At 35.1% G+C, this 25,965-nt stretch overlaps 3 protein-coding genes and 1 long non-coding RNA gene across 10 annotated transcripts in view; 3 read left to right on the forward strand and 1 right to left on the reverse strand.

Moving 5' to 3' along the window:
- Positions 1-3,740: 3,740 nt before the first annotated feature.
- LOC135795358 (regucalcin) lies at positions 3,741-6,086 on the forward strand. The gene is made up of 4 exons (XM_065307032.1): positions 3,741-4,786; positions 4,865-5,068; positions 5,171-5,386; positions 5,581-6,086. The coding sequence occupies exons 1-4, from the start codon at positions 4,630-4,632 to the stop codon at positions 5,922-5,924; spliced, it is 921 nt and encodes a 306-aa protein (XP_065163104.1). The 5' UTR covers positions 3,741-4,629; the 3' UTR covers positions 5,925-6,086.
- LOC135795364 (protein FAM32A) lies at positions 6,071-6,808 on the forward strand. The gene is made up of 3 exons (XM_065307039.1): positions 6,071-6,190; positions 6,308-6,509; positions 6,570-6,808. Exons 2-3 carry the CDS (start codon positions 6,309-6,311, stop codon positions 6,690-6,692), a joined length of 324 nt encoding a protein of 107 aa, XP_065163111.1. The 5' UTR covers positions 6,071-6,190; position 6,308; the 3' UTR covers positions 6,693-6,808.
- A 332-nt stretch (positions 6,809-7,140) lies between these two features.
- On the forward strand, positions 7,141-18,070 carry LOC135795365 (uncharacterized). Its single transcript, XR_010549073.1, has 4 exons — positions 7,141-7,595; positions 10,421-10,457; positions 13,843-13,883; positions 16,230-18,070. It is a non-coding gene; the product is annotated as an uncharacterized lncRNA (long non-coding RNA).
- A 1,754-nt stretch (positions 18,071-19,824) lies between these two features.
- Positions 19,825-25,965, reverse strand: part of Imp (IGF-II mRNA-binding protein) — a 33,309-nt gene continuing 27,168 nt past the window's right edge. For all 7 annotated transcript variants that reach the window (XM_065308200.1, XM_065308199.1, XM_065308198.1 and 4 more), the window contains one exon: positions 19,825-25,871. In XM_065308200.1, the coding sequence (XP_065164272.1) occupies positions 25,743-25,871 (129 nt within the window). In that variant the 3' untranslated portion in view covers positions 19,825-25,742. The remainder of the gene's footprint in view (positions 25,872-25,965) is intronic.

Here is a 25,965-nt window from a genome sequence, read left to right on the forward strand (position 1 = left end):
CGCGCACGGCGTGCGTTTCGACTCTTTCGAAAGAGGCACACAGCCATCGAATGACTACGAGTATGACTCTATCAGCGCGAATGTGGGAGTGATAAATAATCATCGAAAATGATGCGTGTTTTGGGTCGGGGGATGAATGAAGCGATTGAAATGCAAAAGGGCATGGTTGTTATTTCGCATTCATTCTTTATTTACGCTCGGTGCATCAATTGCAATGTGTGTTAATGAAAAACGCAGCATATTGTAATTTTTTTTTTCGGTTCGCTAACTGTGAAAATTTACATTTTAATCGATATTGTAGGCTTTTGTGCGCGCGTATATGCATATTTTCCATCAGACGTACGCGTAAACTTTTTCATCAGGTGGGTTATCCTAGGTCAAGTCTTGAAAGTTGCCGTTGGAAGATAGTTCAAAGCGTTAATGGCGATAAAACTTATTACGACGTGTTGTTATTAATTTCGGTCTTGTTCAAAAAGAAACATTGCCAATCTAGTTAGGCAAACACTAAATAATGATCTATAAAAATAAGAACCACACAAATATACTAAATGTGAATGATGAACAAATCCTTTCGGTAATAATATTCCAAACAATAAAAATACGAAAATAGATCAAGACGAATCACGGGCGATAAATGGCAGACAATCGTATGTTACGAGAATATATAACGGGGGATAAGTTAATCAAAGGGAACAAAAATGTGTCCTAAGTAAGTGGTAGGTTTTTAAAATTATTAAATTATTATTTAAGGTTAGAATATCAGAATTTGATTTAGGCAACTTTTAAAACTCGAAAAACTGCATTAAAGTGTCGCCATCTATTCGCAGCGGCGCAAACTGCATTAATAGCATACTCAATCTTAACCTCAAATTTTTCATGCTTAGGTTTAGTTCAAATCTTTAATTTCATGTTATTTTCATGAAATTGAATGAAAAATTCCAATTTTTGTTATTTTTAGCCTGTTGATGTACAAATTGAACTAAAAAAGCTTATGAAAGAACATTTCCGTGTCTTTCTGCCGCCTCAATTTTATACGAAACAGTGAACATTTTCAGCAGATGTAAATGAAACTGTGGACTGCAATCTCTGCAGTCACTAGCATAATAGAAAACATCCATTGTTCTTTGGTGCAAATTTCCGTAACACGCCCGACCGTTAACACATCACAATCCGCAATCCAGCGCCTACGCAACACAAACACTAACTTTGCTTTAGATTCTCGGTTATTGGAATAAGTAGCCATGTTGTGCACCCATTCAAAACTTTAACACTCTCTTATTAGCCGCCCCAATTCATTGTATTGCGTATTCGTATGCATATGCTATTGTTAGCATCAACTTCACTAATTTTCAGCATTCAGGCATGGATTAGGTGCGAAAATGTGCTTATTCAAGGTTCGTTCCATGACGATTATATAACAATAGCGATGTTGAAATGTTATCTTGGTTGAGATGAATTATGGCATTTTCTGTAGGCTATATAATACAGTGATATTCTGCGCGGTTTTGCTTGCGGAGGGTTTTTCTTGTCATTGCGCGGTCGATACATCTGAAAAATGTTTTTGTCGTGCACAACAAAGAATAAAATGTAAATATTATTTTTTTACAGGTTTCACAACGTTTGTGTTTAAATCAAAATGTTAAATCATTTATTACATTATTCTAAATGGCAAAACATTACATTTTTACATTTTTATGTTTTATTGTTCATTTTAATCAATATAAAGTAATAGATTTATTTTAAAATTTAGAAAAAATAGAAGTCTATTGATGCGTTTGATATCGTTCAGGAAATATTTTATTTATTCGATCTCCATCGGCTTTTTAGGATGACATGTTGACCCTTATCATTTGTCACATAAGTCGCACTCAGCCGAGCTTGTCGCTAGGATGATCTTATTTTGCTTGGCCGAGCAACGCAGGTAAGGTTTAATGGTTCAATGGGGATGTAGATGATCTACTGCCTTAAACACTTCCAAGCATATCCATAATAAATAGCTTTCAGTTCGTTCACACCTGCACGCATTACTTTAATGAAGCTTTAATAATAAATTTCATAGTTTAAATTTATTCACAATAAATATTATAAATTTTTTTGAAAAACTGTCTTACAATGCTCGGAAATATCTAATATTGGGATGAATTTAGATGTTTTGAAGTAATTTTTGTTTTAATTGATTAAAAATTACATTTTTGTGTTTTTGCGTTTTACGCTTGGCATTTCTTGTGACGTCAACTCTAGTAGGCAACTCTACATACACCTTATTGAGTTTTGGTGGGGGAAGTGACGTCAGTGTTGAGTTGTTAGCTCTGATTTGTGGAATTCCGAATATCTCAGTTTTTTTTTAAATTAAAAAATCATGAACTTTGCATTTGATAAAACAATAAATTTAATAATTATTATAAATAAATACCTAACTTTCATTTTCAAACTTTCAATTAATGCCACAATAAAAAATATAATTTAAAACAGGATAATAAAATTTAATGAGTGTTCAATATCAAAAAACTTCTTGGATTATTTAATAGACCGATAATTGAATTGCAATTGAAACTCGATAACTTTTAATTTAAAATTTAATTGGAATTGAATTCTTGTAAATGCGATGCAAAATGATGATTGATTGTCTTTTATTTATGCAAGCAATTTTTTCGGAAACATTAATCATTATTAATGACTCGCCCGAAATCAATAACATCTTAATGAAGATGTTAAAGATGCTTTCTGTAATCCACTTACAAACGAACAGCGCAAAACATTTTTTTATGATTCCACAAACTGTGGAAACACACATTTTTTATAATTGCTTATTTCCGCTTTTGTAAACAATTCGACCGGCCCTCCAATCTTCATTCAATTAAAATATTAATATGCAATATAGATAAAATCATCAGCGCGTTCATGAACAGTGTTCCAAGTGATTAGTTCAACATTAAAATAAAAGCAATTATCGACAATTATTCAAATGAGTCGTTAAATTCCAATATATATAGTGATCGATTGCAGTTCGGCAGACATCGCCAGACACACGCCTGCTTAACCATCGGATTAATTTAAAACAAATAAAAATCACGTCCGTCATGATCAAAAAGAACACGACGTGGCTGACACGCGCGTTGTACCATTGTATTGGCGTCACGATATTAAAAATTGTGCGTGCGTCATGTATGCGAATCAAATCGGGGGTGGATGTGATAACTCGTCAGTGTTGGGGGCGCTTGACGCGACCGGAAAGCAACGAATTCACTTGATTTCGCGCCGCCTCCTCTCCCAACACCGCGTTTGTGTTTATCTATATAAAGTGTGTGCGTATGTTGTATTTTTACGAGGTGATGTGAATGTACGTCATCAAATTATATATGTAATGATGAGTCGATTCATAAAGATTAATTTTCTTCGAGCGTCTTTTAGCCTAATGGCCCGTGTCATACGGCCGCCATTGAAGCCAGCCGGCGTCTGGAGAACAAGCTGAATGAAATTACGCGAAAGATACGCGCGCACGACGCTCTGTTAATTAAACGTCGTCTCATTAGTCGCCTCCTGTTCACGGGGCGAATTTAAACGAAATTCGTTTCGTTTTCAGGAAACTTCTTGAATTAGCGCTTTTTATTATTTGCATCAAATTTGTGATACGATATTTATTACTTGTAAAAAATTAGTTGAAAAAAATTATGAATACTGAGTGTTTTTAGAAATGGAAATTTGTATTTTATTTGAGTTGAAGTCACAGAAGCACTTTCAGTAAGTGTCGTCAACCTGAAAGGCGTTTTGAATGATTACACAGCATAACATTTTAATGCTTTGGCATTTAGCATTTAACGTTAACGCTCGCGCGTAAATGACGCAATTCAAACTATGCGCAAAAGCACAAGTGAAAAACGTGTAGATTTAATGCAATTTTTCCTTTTGTTCTATGCGAGCTTTACGCTCACTGCATTGTGTGTTTTGCGGGCGGAAATTTTTCTGGCGCTTCGGATTTACTTTTCCAACCAAGAACGAATTGGATTACGCTTCACAAAATACTTTAGAAAAATGAACAATGACGATGTTATCTCAAAACGTTTAAAATTATTTTCAAAAATAAAAAAACACAAAAAATTACAATGAAAATAGATTAATATAATATTAATTAAATATTATCTAATATCTATTTATAAACTCGGTCTCATAAACTAAATTTCTACTGATTAAAAGATTTAATCCGCGAGAATCATGCCACCCATTTTTTTAAAATGTCACAAGGCCATTTCAATGTTATGCTAACACTGTAAACGCACATTATGTGACCTATCAATTAGCAAAGTTAAGACGGATGATACGAAATCATTTCATGCAGCCCTCATCGCCAAACAAAAGGTCGTTGACTTTCCCAGCGCAGTCTGCGCGCCAACTTTCGAGTAATTAACAGCGCCATGAACAATAATGTCCGCCCGTTGTCGCCACACAATCGGCTAAATTAAATAATGAGTTACATATTTATAAATTGACAAGCGCGATAATAAACTTAATGATGCGTGTGCGTTTAAAACCCAAGTGCCCCAAGTGGACTTGTTGCGCTGCATTAGATCAGTTGTCAGTACGAGTCGGGCCATTCGCGAGCAACAGTTGAAGTAGGCACTTGTCGAAGAAATGTCAGTGGAACGCATTGAAGCAGCCGGGAGTGGTGAACTTCTTGAAGGACCGCATTGGGACCCAGCCACTGAAAGCCTCTACTATGTGGATATCTACAGTCGGAATCTGTTTAAGTACACGCCGGAGACGAATAAATGTGTCTCTGCACATGTAGGTAAGCATTGTGGGATAATTAGCAGTGATTTTTGAGTTGCAGTGCGTGACATTGACATTGGTTTCTCTTGTTTCGCAGATGAAGGCTGGCCGTCGGTGATAATACCGGTCGAAGGTCAATCCAACCGATTCCTAATCACGGTAAACAACCAGCTCGGCGTCGTGGACTGGGACGGCAGTGCATGCAAAGTGTCGCCGCAGATAATCGCCGAAGTTGAGGGCAATCCGGCAGGTCATCGAATCAACGATGCTAAATGTGATCCGTTGGGACGCCTCTGGTTCGGTAAGTGCGGCTAATTGTGTTCTGATTATCGATATTGCAATCGCGATCGCTGATTATGCCAGCTGCAAATTTGTGCATTTAGAATGGGGGTTTGATTGATAGGTTCCATGGGGCCGGAGCCACAACGTCTGCACATTGAGCGCAACCGTGGTACACTCTACAATCTGATGCATGATGGCAGCGTTAAATCACATTTCGACGGGATTAGCATTCCCAACGGGCTCGCCTGGAACGAGGATAACACTTTGTTTTATTACATCGACTCCTACAAGTATTCAATCGATCAGTTCGAGTACGACCAAGAAACAGCTACGATTTGTAAGTAATTTGCTCGTATCTGTGCTATTGTCACGGCTTAAAACTTGCACCAAATTGAAATCAATTAAAAGATTACCAAAAAACGTTTGAAACGATTCAATTAGTTAATGGATTTTTATAAAAATTGCTAGATTCTAAAACCTAGAAAGTCAATCACTAAAATGCTGTAATTAAACCCACTTTAATTGTTTTAGCAAATCGCAAGCCAATCTTTTCGTTGAGAGAGAATAACATTGAAGGTATTCCTGATGGAATGACCATTGACACAGACGGCAATCTTTGGGTGGCCATTTTTGATGGATCTTGTGTTATTAAAATTGATCCTAGGCAGCCAGAGACTTTGCTTCAAAAGATTCAAGTCCCTGCTAAACAGGTGACTTCTGTAGCGTGGGGTGGTCCTAATTTGGATGAATTGTATGTTACAAGCGCTAACATAGTCATTGATGGAGTGATTAACCCTGGCATTCATCATGGCGGTCTTTTCCGCATTACTGAGTTGGATGCACGAGGATACCCAGCGACGAATGCTAAAGTTTAGAAGATTTGGTGATTTGTATGTCTAACTTGAATATGTTTTGCTTATCAGTTATAATATTATATTGTGCTTTTTATAAAACAAATCTATCCTGACCTCTATTCTCCTTCATACGTTATCATCTGTGAAATCTGTATTTCGTCAAATAAATGGTTTTGAATGTAATCTGTAGATGGCGTCGTATGCAAATGCAGATAAAGTGTATTTCTACGTTTCAGACTGATCATAACAAATCAGTGAGGTTATTTGTGATTATTATAGAGTCGAAAGTAAGTTTTTTCTTTGTTTGTTTCAGTTATTTTGCAAATATAGAATAAATTGTGTTCATTTATCACCTTAAAGTTGATAAAACATACTTGTTTAATACTAGTAATACTTAATTTTAGAATGGCTGATGATCCCTATCAACATGTTGCGAAAGGTAAACTTAGTCTAAAAGGAGATTCAGGAATTAAGAAGAAGAAGAAAAAGAAGGACAAGGAAAAGAAGCTTGAAGAGGCAGCAAGGATGATTGTTAAAGATAAGGAAGCACCAGAATTGAAAAAGACCAATGCTGAATTGGCTTTTAAGAAAATGCAAGAGAAAAATGTAAGTGTTGCAGTACATCTGCATGAGTTCACAAAACTAATTATATACTTATTATTGCAGCAAATTAAAAGAATTCTGGATAAAGCCAATATGACACATAAGGAAAGAGTAGAAAAGTTTAACCAGCATCTTGATAGTTTAACTGAACACTTTGATATTCCAAAAGTATCTTGGACAAAATAAGCTACTGTATTTATTATCTTACATATACTTTACACTAAAAATATATTATAAATTAATTCAGAAGAGTGTGCTTTAAGTTTAATAAAAGAGAACTTTGTCACCAGGAGAGTATAAAAGTATTGTTTTAATATATAATTTCTTTTAATTTGTATGCATGCTGTATGGATTCAATTAGCATTATTACATTATTTGTTAAGGCTACGAATTCATCTGTAACGTTAAAATGAAATGTGTTGCATTTTTAAATATTGTGGTACTTGTCATGAAACAAACATGTTGCTAATCTGGATATTAGAATCCACTGCGTTTGTGTGGCCTTTTCAGATCAAGCATGCCAGCAATGTACTTTAATGTAACTCTATAATGTGAAGCAAGAGGTCGCTAGTATGAACATATTTGCTTTAAATTCTAAGCGCGCTTATCACAGTCCGTTGTGTGCAGGTAGTAGTGAGCGCAACATCGCCTTATATGGATATTTACCGCGTGTCCGTGTAAGATCACGCGATTTTGTGCATCGCATTGGGTTTTTATCAGTAACTTGCTTGTTTACATTCGTGAATCTTGCGTACGGCGTGAAACCACGCGCAGTGCTGAAGTATGTTGTATTCGGACAGTCCCATCTTATCATTTGCCATTGTCGGAAATATATTTTAGTCGAGTTTTGTTCGGTTACCTTGTGCGGTGTTTCTCGTGAGTCGTGATGTTTCGTATGATTTAATTCCATAAATCGCGTTATTTTCGATTAAAATACCGATGCCATTAATTAGTGGCAAACTTTGTTGGGGATTTCATGTTTTGCTGGTATTTTTGCGTGTGTGGAACATTTAAAAACGTGAATTGACTATCTGTCGGATGTTGGATATGTATGGATTACAGAGAAACGTCGACTGGAAATGATACTTCGTAAGTAATATCAACCGTATAACTGTTAGATGCCATGTTGACGCGACCGGGCTGACAAGTTTTCGCAAGTATTGCAGTATTGGTGTGTTTTCTTAATTTTCTGAAAGATCGGGAGTTAATTTCAATTATGCGCCCTTGCCATCCCGCGAAATCGCGTGAAAATCGATTTTTAAATTTGACAATCTTTAATATTTTCTAAAACGCTTTTCAAATTTGACAATTTTTCATATTTTCTTAAACTTATCGAGGAAATTGCGTCATATTTCGGGGACCGTTAACCGAGTTATATATTCGCATAAATGATGTCTGGCTGACATCTAAAGACCATAGACATGTTTAGTGTTTTGCAAACAATGATTTGTGCGTGAAACTCGTGTCGTTATTGGTGCGTTTGTGTATTTTTATCTATTCAATCCTTCATGACATTCTGTGTTTATAAGTATTTGTGCATAAACATCTTTTTGAATTGCCTTGAGTCGAGAAGAGAAATGAACAAGCGCTCACCAGGGTCACGTTCAGCGAGCTTAGCGCAAACTGATAGTGGCCGCGTTTTGTTGCCGGCGGCCGTGCTCATGCAGTTTTATTTTGGATTTTCTATTTAACTAGCTTATCTTATAGAGAATTTGACGTAAATTAAAAATTTTCAATCTATTTCTAGCTTACATCTTAATTTATAGTCGCACTAGTATTTTATTGCCCAACACGTAATATAGTACTTGACATAAGCAACTTGACTAAAATTCCGTTTGACAAAACTGAATTTTTAAAAGTCATTTTGTGACAATAATTATAAAAATGAATTTGTCAATTTTGAAATAGAAACTGTGAGTTATAATAATGGATGTGGCATATATAGCTAAAGAAGCCTTTCAGGAATTTCGAAAATATTCAGGAAAGAAAAGTCGAGACGTAGTTCAGCAGGGCAGCTAGTATAGATATATATATAGGAAATTTTGCACCGTACGAGGCTAGCGGTAAAAGTCACTCGGGTTCAGAGCACCGTAGGAGGTGACGGTAGAAGTGACTTGTGTTCAGGGCACCGTACCAAGGTAGCGATAGAAGTGACTCGATTCAGGGCACCTTACGACGCTAGCGATAAAAGTGACTCGATTCAGGGCACCGTATGAAGGTAGCGGTAGAAGTGACTCGGGTTCAGGGCACCGTATAGGGGTTGCGCTAGAAGTGACTCGTATTCATAAAATAATTGTTTTTGGACCGTTTAGCCCAAGAACTTTACTTATTTTATATTTTTACTTGATAGAGAATTTTCTAAACTTTCATAATCGTCCATTAAAATTAACAAGCAAAAAAAAATATCAAATTGAAAAAAAACAACAATTCTTAGCACTGTCAGTCGCGTTTTTAGACCTTTTACCCCATTAAATTATATTATTTAAACTTTTTATCTTACAGTGAATTTTCCAATCTTACTTAATCTACAATTTTCTAGTTGCTATCTCTTTTAGTTTAGAAGATATTCATTGTCTAAAATCGTTTAAATAAATTATCAAGCACCCCCTCCTTGCCCATTTTCTCTTATAAATTAAAATTTCATCTCTTAAATTTCGAATTTAACTAGGTAGCTTATTTTATAGAGAATTGTCCGTAGATTAAGACTCTGCGATTCGTTCCTTTATATCTCTTTTAGTCTAGAAGGTACGCACAGAATGTTTGTTTTTCTTCGATGTGTGAATTTAATATTATTATATTGTACCATAGAGTATAAATTAAAGCAATTGCGATTTGATATGCATTATTAAATTGTTATAACTGACATTTTCATGCAATATCAACTTTGTTGCGTATTTGATAAAATATGTTTTAAATTTAATCCTGCCATTACTAGATAGTCGGTTAGATGGCACTATGATGCACGTTTTTGCGTTAAATATTGCTTGTCGGTGGTAGTGAGTGCACACCGTGTCCGTGTGCGATCACGCGATTTCGCACAAAAGATAAGTTTGTTTACCTGCAAATATCGAATCTTTATTTCTTGGAATAAAATCACATCGTTGCAGTTTATATTGGCATTGTAAATTTAAGCAAGTATTATTCAATCACGAATAAAACTATCAATTTTAGATTAGGTGTAATAGTAGTGTATATCATTAAATTTTTTTTTGTAAAATTTTAATTTATCATTACTTTTAATAATCTAAATTTCGAAACTACTCTATCATTTACAGATAGCACTAGCATGACTTAAAAATCATAAAATAGACTTGTAGTGTTTATTTCTATATTTATCGGCAACCGTGAGCATTCGACACGAGAATTGTGTTTGTTTTGAACCCAATTTACACTTTCTTATCGCATTGCGGGGTGTCGTTGCCATTTCCTCACACCGCCTGTTCCTGCATCATAGTTTAGTTTTGATCGCAGGAAACGTGTCAAAGCGATTCGCGTATTAGGTCGCGTGCCATCGACGCACTGGCTATGCGCATCTCTTGCTTTCTTATCATATACTGTCGCGTCGTTGCTTGCACAGTTTGCAGCCAGTTTCGTGCCGGATCAACTAGATCCAATATTTCACGCGACTCGTAGTGTTTATCTGAACATCTACTTTCCAAATTCGCATTATATTCGATCATCAATCGACTAAAGTAATGCTACTTACTGTTTACGCGTTTATTGTCCATTTATGGTGTTACGTGTATCGCCCTCATGATTTGATATTCATCATTAGGATGACCCATCGTGCTGATGTAAGTAACTTTTAACTAAACAACGCAGATTGTTTGTTTATCTCCGCTGTGTGATTATAATATTACTAAATTATATTAAATGTTTTTGTTTCAACTTATGTTTTCTTTGTTTATTTACAGTATTAACCGTGCTTGGAGTCCCATGAGTTCTGCATTGGTAAGTTTATAATTCAATTATATGTTTCGTTTTAATTTCTGCGTCCTCCATTCGTTTGTATTTACGTTGTTTTAATTTAACGCGTTCCATCGCGTGTTGCAAATAGGTATATAAAATAGTCGCGTACTCGGCTGATTCAACTCAAAATTAACTGTTTCGAATTTCCTTCACTTACAAAAGCGCAAGAGTTTAGTTTTGACCGCATATACCCCCACGGAACAAAATTATTTTCAATTTTTACTTGATAGAGAATTTTCCAATCTTTTATATTCTTTGATCCGTTGGTCGCGTGCGATTTTAGTTTAAAAGAGGGTAGCGGTAGAAGTGACTCGTATTCAGGGCATCGTACGAGGGCAGCGGTAGAAGTGACTCGTGTTCAGGGCACCCTACGTGGATGATTGTAGAGTTGACTCCCATTTGTTTATTTTTTCTTAAGAATAAAAATTTCAGATTTTCGTTTAAACTATACTATCTTAGATAATAGAAAATAATCCGTAGATTAAGACGCTGCGATCAGATCCTATTTATCTCTTTTAGTTTACGAGATATTCGCGATTGAATATAATGGGCAAAAATTGAAAAATGTCACTTTTTAGCACTTTTAGTCGCGTTTTTCGACCTTTTACTCTAGGAAATATAATTATTTTATATTTTTATCTGATAGAGAATTTTCCAATCTTTCATAATCAACAATTCGTTGGTAGCTATCTCTATTAGTTTAGGAGATATTAATTTTTGAAAATCGTCGAAAAAAGTATCAAGCACCCCCTTGGCAATTTTTTCTTAAGAATTAAAATTTTATCTCTCAGATTTCCGTTTTAACTATCCTATCTGATAGAAAATAATCCGTAGATTAAGACGCTGCGATCAGATTCTATTTATCTCTTTTAGTTTACGAGATATTCGCGATTGAATATAATGGGCAAAAATTGAAAAATGTCACTTTTTAGCACTTTTAGTCGCGTTTTTCGACCTTTTACTCTAGGAAATATAATTATTTTATATTTTTATCTGATAGAGAATTTTCCAATCTTTCATAATCAACAATTCGTTGGTAGCTATCTCTATTAGTTTAGGAGATATTAATTTTTGAAAATCGTCGAAAAAAGTATCAAGCACCCCCCCCTTGGCAATTTTTTCTTAAGACTTAAAATTTTATCTCTCAGATTTCCGTTTTAACTATCCTATCTGATAGAAAATAATCCATAGATTAAGACGCTGCGATCAGATCCTATTTATCTCTTTTAGTTTACGAGATATTCGCGATTGAATAAAATGGGCAAAAATTGATAAATGTCACTTTTTAGCACTTTTAGTCGCGTTTTTCGACCTTTTACTCTAGGAAATATAATTATTTTATATCTTTATTTGATAGAGAATTTTCCAGTCTTTCGTAATCAACAATTCGTTGGTAGCTATCTCTTTTAGTTTAAGAGATATTAATTTTTGAAAATCGTCGAAAAAAAGTATCAAGCACCCCCCCTTGGCAATTTTTTCTTAAGACTTAAAATTTCATCTCTGAGATTTCCGTTTTAACTATCCTATCTGATAGAGAAAAGTGCGTAGATTAAGACCCTGCGATCAGATCCTATTTATCTCTTTTAGTTTACGAGATATTCGCGATTGAATAAAATCGGCAAAAATTGATAAATGTCACTTTTTAGCACTTTTAGTCGCGTTTTTCGACCTTTTACTGTAGGAAATATAATTATTTTATATCTTTATCTGATAGAGAATTTTCCAGTCTTTCGTAATCAACAATTCGTTGGTAGCTATCTTTTTTAGTTTAAGAGATATTAATTTTTGAAAATCGTCGAAAAAAAGTATCAAGCACCCCCCCTTGGCAATTTTTTCTTAAGACTTAAAATTTCATCTCTGAGATTTCCGTTTTCACTATCCTATCTGATAGAGAAAAGTGCGTAGATTAAGACCCTGCGATCAGATCCTATATATCTCTTTTAGTTTACGAGATATTCGCGATTGAATAAAATGGGCAAAAATTGATAAATGTCACTTTTTAGCACTTTTAGTCGCGTTTTTCGACCTTTTACTCTAGGAAATATAATTATTTTATATTTTTATCTGATAGAGAATTTTCCAATCTTTCATAATCAACAATTCGTTGGTAGCTATCTCAATTAGTTTAAGAGATATTAATTTTTGAAAATCGTCGAAAAAAAGTATCAAGCACCCCCCCTTGGCAATTTTTTCTTAAGACTTAAAATTTCATCTCTCAGATTTCCGTTTTAACTATCCTATCTGATAGAAAATAATCCGTAGATTAAGACGCTGCGATCAGATCCTATTTATCTCTTTTAGTTTACGAGATATTCGCGATTGAATAAAATGGGCAAAAATTGATAAATGTCACTTTTTAGCACTTTTAGTCGCGTTTTTCGACCTTTTACTGTCGGAAATATAATTATTTTATATTTTTATCTGATAGAGAATTTTACAGTCTTTCATAATCAACAATTTGTTGGTAGCTATCTCTTTTAGTTTAAGAGATATTAATTTTTGAAAATCGTTGATAAGAGCAATTTTTTCTTAAGAATTACATCTGGTGCTCATATTAAACATTAATTATTTATTGATTATAATCATCTAAATCTCATCACTAGGATGCACTAAAAATCATAAAATCCACGGCTTATTTTTATATTTATCGACAAGCGTGGGCACGAGAATAGTTTTGTATACAATGCTGTTATCAGCGATTCGGTGTAAACAATGTTTTCAACGCATATGTCTCGCGCGCGTCTCCCAGCGCCGCATCAACTTGCTGCATGCAGCGAAGTTTAGTTTAGTTTAGATCACAGGTAATGTGCCTATTGTAAATTCGCACACAAGATCGCTTGCCTTCGACGCGCCTTTGCGCACCTCTTACTTTCATATCATATACTGTCCCGTCGTTGTTTACACAGTTTCGGCATGCACTATCGGTGGATTGCAGTCAGTTTCGTGTCGGTCGCTGGTTAATCCAGTCGTGTTTTGAGAGACTTAGGTATATCGTTTATTCGGCGTTCAATATTCTAAATTTGTGTAATACTAGAAGATCAATCGACTATTTATTTGTACTTTGCGACTATAGTAATTTGTTTAATGTTCGGAAATGCCGGTTTTTGATCGCGTTTGTTATGTATATTACAAGTCACGTGATAATGGATTTGATAACATTCTTCACTCGGCGTTGTGTTTGGTGTCGGCTACTAAATTAATCGGATATAGTCGCCCCCATGTTGATTCTCATCAATAAGAAAGATCCATCAGGCTCGTGTAAGCATTTTTTAACTAAACAGCACAGATTGTTTCTTTTGTGTTGATTGTTATGTTATAACATAATTCAATTATATGAAATATATTTTTAATTTATGTTTTCGTTTAGTTATAGCACTCGTACCTAGCAGTCCGATAAGGTGTACACTGGTAAGTTTATAATTCAATCATATTATTCGGTCAAATTTGCATTTGCTGTTTATAAACAAGTTTTTTTATTAATCACGTACCTACCTGCAGGGATGATGAGAGGGGGGTCAACTGGGATAAATTCCTCGGTGTTCGGTTGATCGCTCTTAAATCGCTAACAAAAAAAAAAATTAGCGAAAAATTAATGATTACCGTGGCCGCGGGGCCCGCCCTGGCTCTCGACGACCCTGTCTGTATCTCCCTGTATTGAAATTTATTGTGTGTGTGCGCTGTAGCACTCGTTGCGCTAGGAATTGTAGTTTTCTTAGTATAACACGAGAACGCGGAGTCACAGCATGTTCGGAAGAATCTTCCCAGATGTAGAATTTTATTCTTATCTCTCAGTATAGAAATGTATAGCGAGAAAATTCCGTAACGCGAGTTATATTGAAAGTTGTGTGTGTGCACCGTGGCACTCGTTGCGCTAGGAATTGTAGTTTTTTTAGTATAACACGCGAACGCAGTGTTACAGTAAGTTCGGAAGAATTTTCCCAGATGTAGAATTTTATTCTGTATCTTACAGTATAGAAATGTATAGCGAGAAAATTCCGTAACGCGAATTATATTGAAAGTTGTATGTGTGCTCCGTAGCATCCGTTGCGCTAGGAATTGTATTTTTTTTTTAGTATAACATGCGAACGCAGTGTCACAGTAAGTTCGGAAGAATTTTCCCACATATAGAATTAAATTCTGTATCTCTCAGTATAAAAATTTATAGCGAGAAAATTCCGTAACGCTATTTATATTGAAAGTTGTGTGTGTGCACTCGTTGCGCTAGCAATTGCAGTTTTTTTAGTATAACACGCGAATGCGGTGTCTCAGTAAGTTCGGAAGAATTTTCCCAGATGTTGAATTTAATTCTGTATCTCTCAGTATAGAAATTTATAGCAGGAATATTCCGTAACGCGATTTACTCGTATATTCAAAGTTGTGTGTATACACCGAAGCACTCGTTGCGCTAGGAATTGTAGTTTTTTAGTATAATACGCGAACGCGGTGTCACAGTATGTTTGGAAGAATTTTTCCAGATGCAGAGTTTAATTCTGTAAATCCCTGTATTAAAATTTAATGCAAGAAAATTCCGTAACGCGAGTTATATTGAAAGTTGTGTGTATACGCACTAGTACTCGTTGCGGTAGGAATTATAGTTTTCTTGACATAACACGCGAATGCGGTGTGACAATAAGTTCGGAATAATTTTCTCAGATGCAGAATTTAATTCTATATATTCCTGTATTGAAATTTATTGCAAGAAAATGCTGTAACGTTAGTTATATTGAAAGTTGTGTGTATAGGCACTAGTACTCATTGTGCTAGGAATTATAGTTTTTTTGATATAACACGCGAATGCGGTGTCACAATAAGTTCGGAATAATTTTCCCAGATGTAGAATTTAATTCTGTATATCCTTGTATTGAAATTTATTGCGGGAAAAATCCTTTACGCGAGTTATATTGAAAGTTGTGTGTGTCCGCTGTAGTACTCGTTGCGCTTGGAATTGTAGTTTCTTTTAGTATAACTCGCGTACGCGGTGTCACAATATGTTCAGAATAATTTTCCCAGATGCATAATTTAATTCTGTATCTACCTATATTAAAATGTATTGGAAGAAAATTCCTTAACGCGTGTTATATTGAAAATTATATTGAAAGAAGTGAAAATAAATAATATTTTACTATCCTACATCAATATAAAGTGTACAGTAACCTTTACAAACTACGTTTGTGTTAACTACGTTTGTGTTAACTACGCCTTGGAAGTTAAAAAGGATAAGATAAAAAGTATAATAAAACAAATTTCATTTTTGTTGTTATGAAGTTAACGAAATCATTTATAAAATTATTTATTTCTATTTTAAAAGGTGTAGGGTTACAATTATAACCCTGTAACACTAAAATACGAATACGAATAAATATAACTTTACTGACATTTAAATGTGTTTTATAAAGTGTAAAGTGCGCTTTACACACCACGAATGCGTTAACTAAGCCTTGGCAGGTTGACACAATTAAACCTAACATATAGTACACGAAGTATAGTAAATAAAACATAGGTATATAAAATTTTACTTTTATTTTTATTAAATTAATGTAATAACTTAGATAAATATTTATTTCAATTTTCATATGTGCAGTGTTATTAATGTATCACCGTTGTACTGAAATAGAAAGAAGCAATATTTTATTGTCCTACACACATATAAAGTGTGAAGTAACCTTTACAGAAATGTGTGTGTTAAGTGAGCCATAGAAGTTATTCATAAAAAATACTACGATAAACAAACTAACGTTCTCTTCTCTGTTTTAGCAATCGCCCTTTGATTTCCGATGGCCGACTCACGAGCTAAATTAGAATGCGAATTTGATTCGTTTCGTCGGTCGATTCCGGATTTAAAATAAAATACATTAGCCTGCGTGTTGCACCGCGGGAAATACTGGTATGTGGTATGTGTAATTAAGTGTTTGTTTTATACAACTGATTCACGCGTGCTCGTAATATGTAGATCATTTTAGTCATTGCATACAAACTTGAGCGGGGTGTTTAAAAATGTAGAATTAAATTCTCTACTACTACGTTTATGTATAAACAACTTTTTTGTTCGACTGGCGCGTAAACGCGACGTACCTGCCTTGTACCTGGCAACGCGCAGCGCACACGGCAGTCGTTACACCGCGTGGTCCGCAAGCGTGTCTTTCTAATCGCCACGCGTTTTGAGGTTTTAATTGAATTAATCGACGTGCATTCTTTTGGCCATCAGCAAAATATTCGGGACGAGCATGTGTGGCGGTTTTGTTTAATGATTTGTCGCGGTTAGAGTGTTCTTAACTAAGAAATAATCTCTGCGCGAGTTTTCAGTTGGTAGAATATATTACAGGATATATAATCTCCTCATTAATGCAAAGGTATGTGTATAATAAATTTTTTTCATGAAAACTTGATTATTCCATTTGAGGGATACTATTTTTGCATGTAACATCTTGCAAATTACAAACACGTGGTAGCAGTTTTATCAGAATTCTTAATCGCGTTTCGGAAAATAACGTGCATGATTTATTTATTACAAAGACGGTTTTAAAAATTATCTGCGGATTATTAAAATGACAATATTCATGTGGTCGACCGCGCTCACTTTGCCGTCGGCCGTCGGCTCGGTCAGCTTTTCGCTGAACACGTGAACGTTTTTAATCGAATTGTACTCGATAGCATCATTAAATTAAGAAGTTTCTTGTTGATCTAATATAATCTTGTATGATGAGTAGTTTTTCGTTTTTGTAGTTTGCGTATATCTTAATATGTACAAAGAAATAGTTATTTTTGTCCTATTTACCGACTATATTGCTACGCGCCGTCGCTTGCCGTCTGTTGATTTAGATGTTTTCCGCCGAATATTCTATTAATTTATGATGATGCTTCACCTGTCGGTTATCTTATACAGTTGATGCTACCATCAATTAATGAATACATATTTACAATATATTAAAATGTGAGTGTTTAATTTTTGTAGCACCCTTTTGCTCAATTTCCCGTTGATTTTCGGGTAAAATCTTTGATTTTATATTAAAATATTGTTGTTTTCTTATAAATTTCTCGTGTCATAATGTGAATATTGATTATTTTTGTAGTTGCGAAAGTTTTTTGCTTGTAACACCCTGTATATTAGTTTTCCTAACACCACGTAGAAGATTGTCTTTAATTGTGAGTTTTGAATGTTCTTTGTTTTGAACTTGGGATTTTCTTTCTGGTACACCCTGTATATTCATTTTCCTTCGTGTCCGTAAAAATTTTGTTTCAACTGTTGTTTTTAGCATTTTCCTCTTTGCACTTTGAATTTTCTTTCTGAAACACCCTGTATATTAGTTTCCTTTATCGTCGAGTGAAAACGAGCGGCGTTTGTAGTGTTTGGAGTTTTTGTTTGCACTTTATATTTTCCTTTTGTAACACCCTGTATATTTATTTACATTTTCAGTGACCTAGAAAATTGGCTATTTACTAATTTCATTATCCCGGTACTACTTTATGAAGTAGTACTTGCTTGCATGTGCGCGGCTGTGCAGGTCGTAAGTCCTGCTTCAATATGGCGGCACAAATTCTGTTGACTTGTAAAATTTAAACTTGTATTCTATTGTTAATAAAGAAATAGTAAGAAATATTGACTTCTTTGATTTGTATGCCTCTTCTATCATTTCAGGAACAGGTCTCTAAGAGAGTTCCCTCTCTCAGGGGATGATCCCCTCTATAAAAATTGTTAAGGTATCCTCTGTGGTTTGTGTGCTCCTTCTTTCATTTCAGCCACAGGTCAGAACTTGTAAGAATATTTTTAAGTGTCGCTTCTCTTGAGGCGACTTAAAACTTAGAAATATTTGAACAAGACCTTAAAAGGATTGTCCTTATAAGGAGTTCCCTCTCTCTGGGGGTGATCCCCCACCATAAAAATTGTTGATATGCCTGATAATTTCGGGGATGAAGCGCAGAGACATCGTAGCTGTAGGATGGGCCGGGAGCAATGGACACATCGAAGCAGTGGGCTGTCGACTGTCGACTGTCGACTGTCTTATAACGACACGTGCCAAAAAATTTAAAAATCTGATCCTCCCCTGTTCTCTTTCTTCTATCTCCTCCTCTTCTCTACTCTACCTCCTCTGTTCTCTTCCTTCTATCTTCTCCCGTTCTCCATTTACTTTCTTACTTCTCTTATTTTGCCTCCACTTGTATTTCAATTTCTCTTATATTTCGTTGCATTTCATATATGCAACCCAAATTTCACCTGATATTTTTATATTTGAGAAAAATGCCTTCGATACCTGAGATTCGATCCGTGTCTGCTAGCATGCCAGCAGGTGCACGTCTCCACTCGACCACCGAGTGTTTTTATTATTGATATTTGATTCTTCTATTTATATTTCTACTTTATTCAACTTTTTAAAAACAACAACACAAGCCTCAGCTATGTTGCTTTTACTCCACTCGCATAAGTCGAATCATCGACTCCATGGTACATATAATATATAGCTTAAGCTACATAAGACTGAGGCACCTGGCGCCCTTGCCAGTACAACAACTTTAAGAAGAATATATATTACATTATTTAGTATTATTTAGTATTAAACATGACTTAAAACTAAATCTGAAAACAACTAATTGAACACGAGGAATAAGTATAGCCATGAATATAAAATTGAATTGTCCTTTATTAACGGAATCATATACATATAATCGTTTTATTATTATAAAACAATAAAATTGTAGTTGTGAAATTTAAAAAAAGTTACATATGTGTAAATTTTTACTTGATGATACTTACTCTTTTATTCTTCTATCCATGAGTTACGATGGCACAAAACCCGTTTTTCGCCTTGTTAGCAGTAACAACGTTTCTCTATAACTCCTGCGTTGGCAACACGTACCCGCGGACAAGCGTTGTTTGTCTGCACGAACAAACACTTTAACAATTTTCTAAGTCTTATTGGAATTCGTAACCAGTTAAAGCGATCCGACGGCAACATGCACACACGTACTAATTTCTCTTAATTTTTGATTCCACTCGCAATACGAATAAATCAATTATACACCCACGCACTGAGTTAAATCACTCAATTTTGGGTTCCCGGTGTGATAAATCATTAAATCAGTTGAGCACACCTGCCCGTTATTAGTATGTACCGTCGCGTGAAGTCGGCGCCATAAGAGACAAACAGGACACGTGCACCCCGCACCACAGCGCACGACCGACTAAGCCACATAGCTAAGCCGCATCTAGTTCATATCTATGAGTAGCGGTGGGGAACCAACTAGCAGCGCCTCTACCTAAAGTTTTCAAAGAGGAAACAACGTTACAAATTGTTAGAACGACAGGATAAAAATAAGTCAACACACCGATATTTAACAAAAAAAGAAGACATGATTAAGGGAACACTATTTATTAACTGAAATTCATTAAACGGACAATAGATGCATGTAATATGTATGTTATAAATACTGTTCTATCTACGTTATATGTTAGTTTCATGTTCTCGCTTGCATTAGTGTTATCAAAAATGTCTGTTCCAGCACTGCAGATTTTCTCGACTGCTACAGATAATTGTCACGAAAACAGTTAGTTATAAAACCAATCCATACTCAATTTCATTTCATGTTCATTTAATACACACCATACATTCCAGCGCGCACAATAATTCAATGTGGGCGCTTGCAAATACTCAATAGTGATAAAACGTAATCATAAGCTCATATTATAAACGAATAATAAAAGTACAAAGATGATTGTGATCATATTCAACTGGAGATAGCATCTTTTTAACAGAATTAGGATACATTGAAACAGAAGCGGCAATTATTATAATATCTATATTATAAAGTAACGTCACTTATTCGACTATGTGAAGGCATAAAAGAATGCTGTAATGAACGAAAAATGTTTATTTTATTGTAACAATCCTGCAGTCAAATGTGAATTTGCTTTCAGTGGAATTCTATCGCACATAAAATAAACCAGAAATGAAAATGTTAAACTACCTATCGTTACAAACACTCGTACAATGCAAAAACTGTTATTTTCTTATACAAGCGATTTACAAAAATCGTCCTGAGCTATAATACCTGAGAGTTGCGGTTCCGTCTTGGTTTTATCTCCTTATAAAAACATTCATCATTAGTTTCACGCTCGTGCATGTTCTGTGTGGATTTCTGCATCAGTGGGTAATTATGTTTTAATATAGTAATTAGTTAGTACTATTATTTCGGTTACAAATACGATATATGCATGTTTAGTATATGTTAGTCATTGTTCACATATGTTATACATAGTTCAAAAAGTGGGTGCAGTTTTGTTAATCTTGTTTTTTTTTCTCTTCTTTCGCATGTTCTAATAAAACAAACACATTTTTGTTTCGCAGTGTACTGTGTATTGTTTTAATATAACATCCAACAATGAAATACAAAAATGAAATGGCACACAGACACAAAATATTTTTCTTTTTCTTTTCTAAATTTAATTTAATGCTTACTATTAAACATGCTATTTCCGCTTAATTATATTTCACTTATGCTTCATTCCAGAAATGAATGTTCATGTGTATTCTATGCTTGTTTATAATTTCGTATTTTTTTATTCATCTTGTTACGCTAAACTTTATATTTATGACATTATGACAATTACTAACTGGTTTGGTTATTCTCTATTTTATGTTGGTAGTTATTTCGTTTTGTAGAGATACAAACGGATACTAAAAACATACGGAAAACTATGATTTCGAGCGATTGAAGCCACTCGCGAAGTCAATCTGCCGGTATAGTTTCATTGTATGCAACATAAATTAGAAGTTATTATATTCATACGCCTTAGGTATTTGGAAATATAAGCAAATAAAAAACATAAACAACGTTAATATTACTATTTTACCACTTATAATTATTGAGGTAGATACTGCTTAGGTCGGATATATTGTTATACATTCTCTTGACGTGCGATTTGAATCGTATTTTCGCACCGCGATCGCTTGCCGTCAGACGCGGACTGGCCCGTTAGGCCGGCCTCGGATAAATGTAACAATGACGATGTTAAAAATGGAATGGTGTGCGCGATGTTTGTTCATTGTATCTTGTATAGTTTTGCGTGTTTGCTTGCTCGTTTTTTGTTTGTATCCGGACCTAATACCACTAAAAATCTACGTAAGAAAAAGAAAAACAGCTGGGCAATCCTGCTCTGTATATAATATATAAATCCATAGTCAGTCCATCCAGCGATTCTAAATAGCATAAATTCTATATGTATAACTGTAATACAAAAAAATAATATAATATATAGAACTACAAAACGTAGTATGATTAAAGATGAAATAAACGTATGTAATAAAATCGAACATATAGAAAAAAGGTTTAAATCTCGGAATCCGATTCGATTTCGAAGTTTCTTAATTTGGGGGGCGGGGGGATGAGAAATCTTTGTTTTCTCTGGTTGTTTGCTGTACTGAGGTTGCTTTGATCTTACGCATCAGTCAACTTTCAAGCAGCGGGGACAGATTAGTCAACAGAAGCGTTTGCAAATATAGAAAATTCGAACAGTTTATGCAATACAACAAATCCTCTGGTGACTTTTTATAAGCTATAACTATTATTTAAAGATAGATGTATGAAATAACGAAGAACTACTTAAAATTGTGACTTGAAACACGTCCTTTGCATCAATAGCGATTCGTGTGTTATTCAGCGTTGACTTTATAATGCCCAAATGTTATAACAATATTTTTGTTTGCGTCGCTTGCACCGCTTCATCAATGAGTACAAAGGATGGCTCAAAATATTACATAGTTGCATGTAGCGTTATTATTGTTTACGACAAATAATTAGAACGTAAATGCACATCAATATGCGATTAGGGGCGGGGCTGGGAGTTTCCTCATATTTAACTTTCATTTGTTACATGATTTACCATTTTGGGGTGATTTGAAAATCAGGCTCTCAGGAGCAATACTTGCAAGCATAGTTTGGAGCACAAATGTAGCTTCCATCTACTGTAAATGGTTGTCCTCGAAACATTTGCGACTTTGCATAGTGGTATTTCAAAATCGAATACGTTTTGTGTTTTATTTGTTTTTCGGTTAGCAGACACCGATTTGTGGGGATGCATGATTGCAAGCAAAATAAAGAACGAGCAAAACGTATATGAATGTATAGTATAAGCGGTAGTTTTTCGCGTCAATGCTTGGAGGGATAATGATAGTGAATTTCTTCATCTAAATCAATTAGTTTTCTTTGCCAATTCGTAGATCAGAACAATTTTGGTTCTGCCCGTAAAAACTTTCCGTCAGTTTCGCCGAATGTCTACTAAAACAATGTTTTTTGTCAATTTGGATGGAAATGGTACCAATTTCTCTGCGTATTTAATTTGGTTTTGTTTTCTTTCCGTTGCCGAATGGGTCTAAAGTCTCTTTTTTGGTATTCGTTTTTTGGGGGGTTGTTTTGTCTTAAGTTTAAATTTTGCATTCTGTTGTAATAATAAAAAGCGCGTTAGATTTTTTTGCGTTCCGAATGAATTCCTAGAGTTTCTCTCGATGTTGACAATTTTATATTCATTTGAAGATCGGTTTTTAGTTTGAATTGTGTGAAATAAATGGATTATTTGGATTTTTCTTTCTAGTTGTTTTTTTTTTGTACTTTCCCGAACAGTTGCCGAATGTTATTTTTTTGATAGTCGTTTCTGAACCGTTGTGAGCGTTTTCGAATTTTTGGTTTTCAATTTTACTTCTCTTCGTGTGTTTTCGACCATTTTTGCCATGTGTTAGAATCAGAATAAATACATGAACCCTCTGTTCCTAAACTCACTAATAAATTCTCTTAATAAACTTTGTCTCGCACTTTGGCACAATTCATTTTTCTTAAATCTGTACAAATAATTTAACTCTTCTTTTATACATTATTAGTATATACCATATATGTATATATATATAATATATATTATATATCCATTTTTTTCACAATTTCTCATAAAATCAAAGCGCAATCTTTTTCGACGCGCTCTCTCGTAAAATTCTTATTTATTTAATTTTTCATTCATTTCATTTTTTAAAAATCTAACAAAAAATATCCTCCCCAACAAACAATTTTTATCAAAAATAATTTTTTTTACAAGTTGTAAGCCTGGCAAATATACCAACCACCGGCTTTATTCTCTTCAATTATTTTTAAATTTAGACCTTGTAGGAAGGTCCTATCTCTATACCTCCGAGTTTGCATCAATTATGATAAGCTTTGTACTTTAATCGCAATCGGACTGCAAATATACTCGTCGCCGAGGTATATTCGCGTGCGCCTCGTTTGTATGCGTTTTTTTCTCTCAAGTTCTTCGATTAGCCCCGATCGCCAATGCGGTTCAGTTTTCGTATCTCGTTTAAAATGAAGTGAGTGAGTCTCTTCCCAAAGTATTATTAAACAATTCCACATCACCAATCACACCGTCCGTCACATCCATGCCGCACACTCTCGCTCCTACTGCATAGTCAACTCTAGTTTAGACCAAGTTAACAATCACAATGGCAGGCGTGCAGACGCGTCGCGCGGCACCTTGAAATAATTGTAATATAATCTAAGAGCGACGCATCTACGCGCCTTTAAATGAAAACCCTAAAATGTCCACTCTATTCGCGATATATACTCCACCGCCTGGTTCACGCGTCAACATTTAATTAACAATCTCCTAACAATAATTATAATTTAAGTGTTAAAAAATGTCCACGCACTCGTTCACCCTCGCGACGACACACACTCCCGAAATATACGGTGAACGTTGCAAGATTGTCGAACGAAATGATTTCACTCACGTTATACTACAAAATTGAGATGTTACCAAAAACAGAGTGGCCAAAATCTAATTGCTCGCCCTTTCGTGTTTCCCTAGCTTCCTATCGTTTTGGAGCGTGAAGTTGTTCAGTTCGGAGGCAATATTGCAGTATGCCGCACACACGCTTCCTCGTACACAAAAAATTATAATTCTAATAATAATTAAACAAAAACAAAAATACACATTCATACAAAATAAGTTATAATAACAACAGCCACGTTGGTACCCGGCGCACTCGCAAAGCAGCACCATGACCGCACGATCTACGACAATAAGAGCTGCTCTGCGTTATCACCGTCGAAAGGAACTATTCCGTCTCTTTACACTTATGTAAAAAAATGTAAACGAACGATACTCCTGCACGTAAATGTTCTAGTTGTTGTATGTTTACTTAATCGGTTTTCTTTCTCGGGCTGGTGTAAATTGATTTATTCCGAAGTAATTGTATGTGGCTTATCTAAACAATAGTCATATTCCAGTTTGTTTCATCTTTTGTTTATCTCAATGACGTATACTCGATCGTCAATCAATCGCATGTATCAATTAGTTATGCTGCAGTAGTTTTATGTGCGTAAATAGTAAATCGACTAATTTTACATCTTTGGTAGTCCGCAGTAGTGTGGACACTTAGTTGCATTTACTCTTACTTGACACATTGCGCTATTTCATTAATTTATGTAAAGTTTTCTCTCTTCAACAATAATAAAACTTGTTTATACTATGTATGAGGTTGTTTGTGGTTGTGTGGTTCCTGTACAGCGCACAATGCGCGCTGCGCGTTTGCGATTTGATTGCATATATAGCAAAAAAATTAGTTTTTAAAAACATTCTTCGGGAACACTCGTAACTAAATGTTAGTTTTGATTTACTGAGGTAGTTCTGTTCAAGTAATAATTACCGTGAGTGTTTTTGGTGATTTGATTGTTCAAGATTTGTTTGTTAATGCATGGCCAGCATTCGCTCGTACCAATTTTTTCTTTCTCGCTAGCCCTTTCGCCATTCAGCCGCCGGTGAGCGGCTCTAATGAAAATCGAATACAAAACTAATTGAATTGTAATGATCGATGATGATTTGAAAAATGGACGAAATAAATTAGGACTTTCATTTCGCGCTAAATACGATCAGTCGTGACTTAACGTGTTTTTTTATGTTGATTATGATGATCGATGTTGTCAAATTGTCATCGAGATGAAAAATGCACTTATACACGACGTACTTGAGGTATTTGAGGTTTTCCTTGTTTGTTGTGCTTATTTCAAGTTAGAGTCGAAAATCTCCTTATCGTTTAATGCTAGTCTTTGTTAAGAGTTTGTTTGTTTTGTTTGTGTGTTCGGTAATTTTCTTTCGTGGAAGGCCTCTCGAGAGATGTTGAATATGTACAAAACGAACGCATGGTAGGTCGCAAGGCCTATGCCATGTATGGGCAGTTGCGTTTTTAGTTTGTTTTACATAATTGTCGAGACGCTGCGACGGTGGGGCGAGCATTACTGCTGTCCGTCGGCGGCCGACGGCTCGGCTTGTTGATCTTTCGGTAATCGTGGCCCGCGTGGCCTTCCTCCCTGCGGCGGCGCCACTGATTGCAGCACCATAGCACGAATACGTCGCTGTGCACTCTGAAATAGAATATCGCGTTAAAATCGTGTACACAAGCAAACAGAAGCTGCATCTCAACTACAATCGAGCGTGAGTTAGCATAATGTCGAAGAG

The sequence above is a fragment of the Atheta coriaria genome, unplaced genomic scaffold, assembly GCF_025399875.1.
Source record: "Atheta coriaria isolate IRGN ID8LTWV9N9 unplaced genomic scaffold, Caltech_Dcor_3.1 hic_scaffold_7_pilon, whole genome shotgun sequence".
In the NCBI taxonomy this organism is placed as follows: Eukaryota; Metazoa; Arthropoda; class Insecta; order Coleoptera; family Staphylinidae; genus Dalotia; species Dalotia coriaria.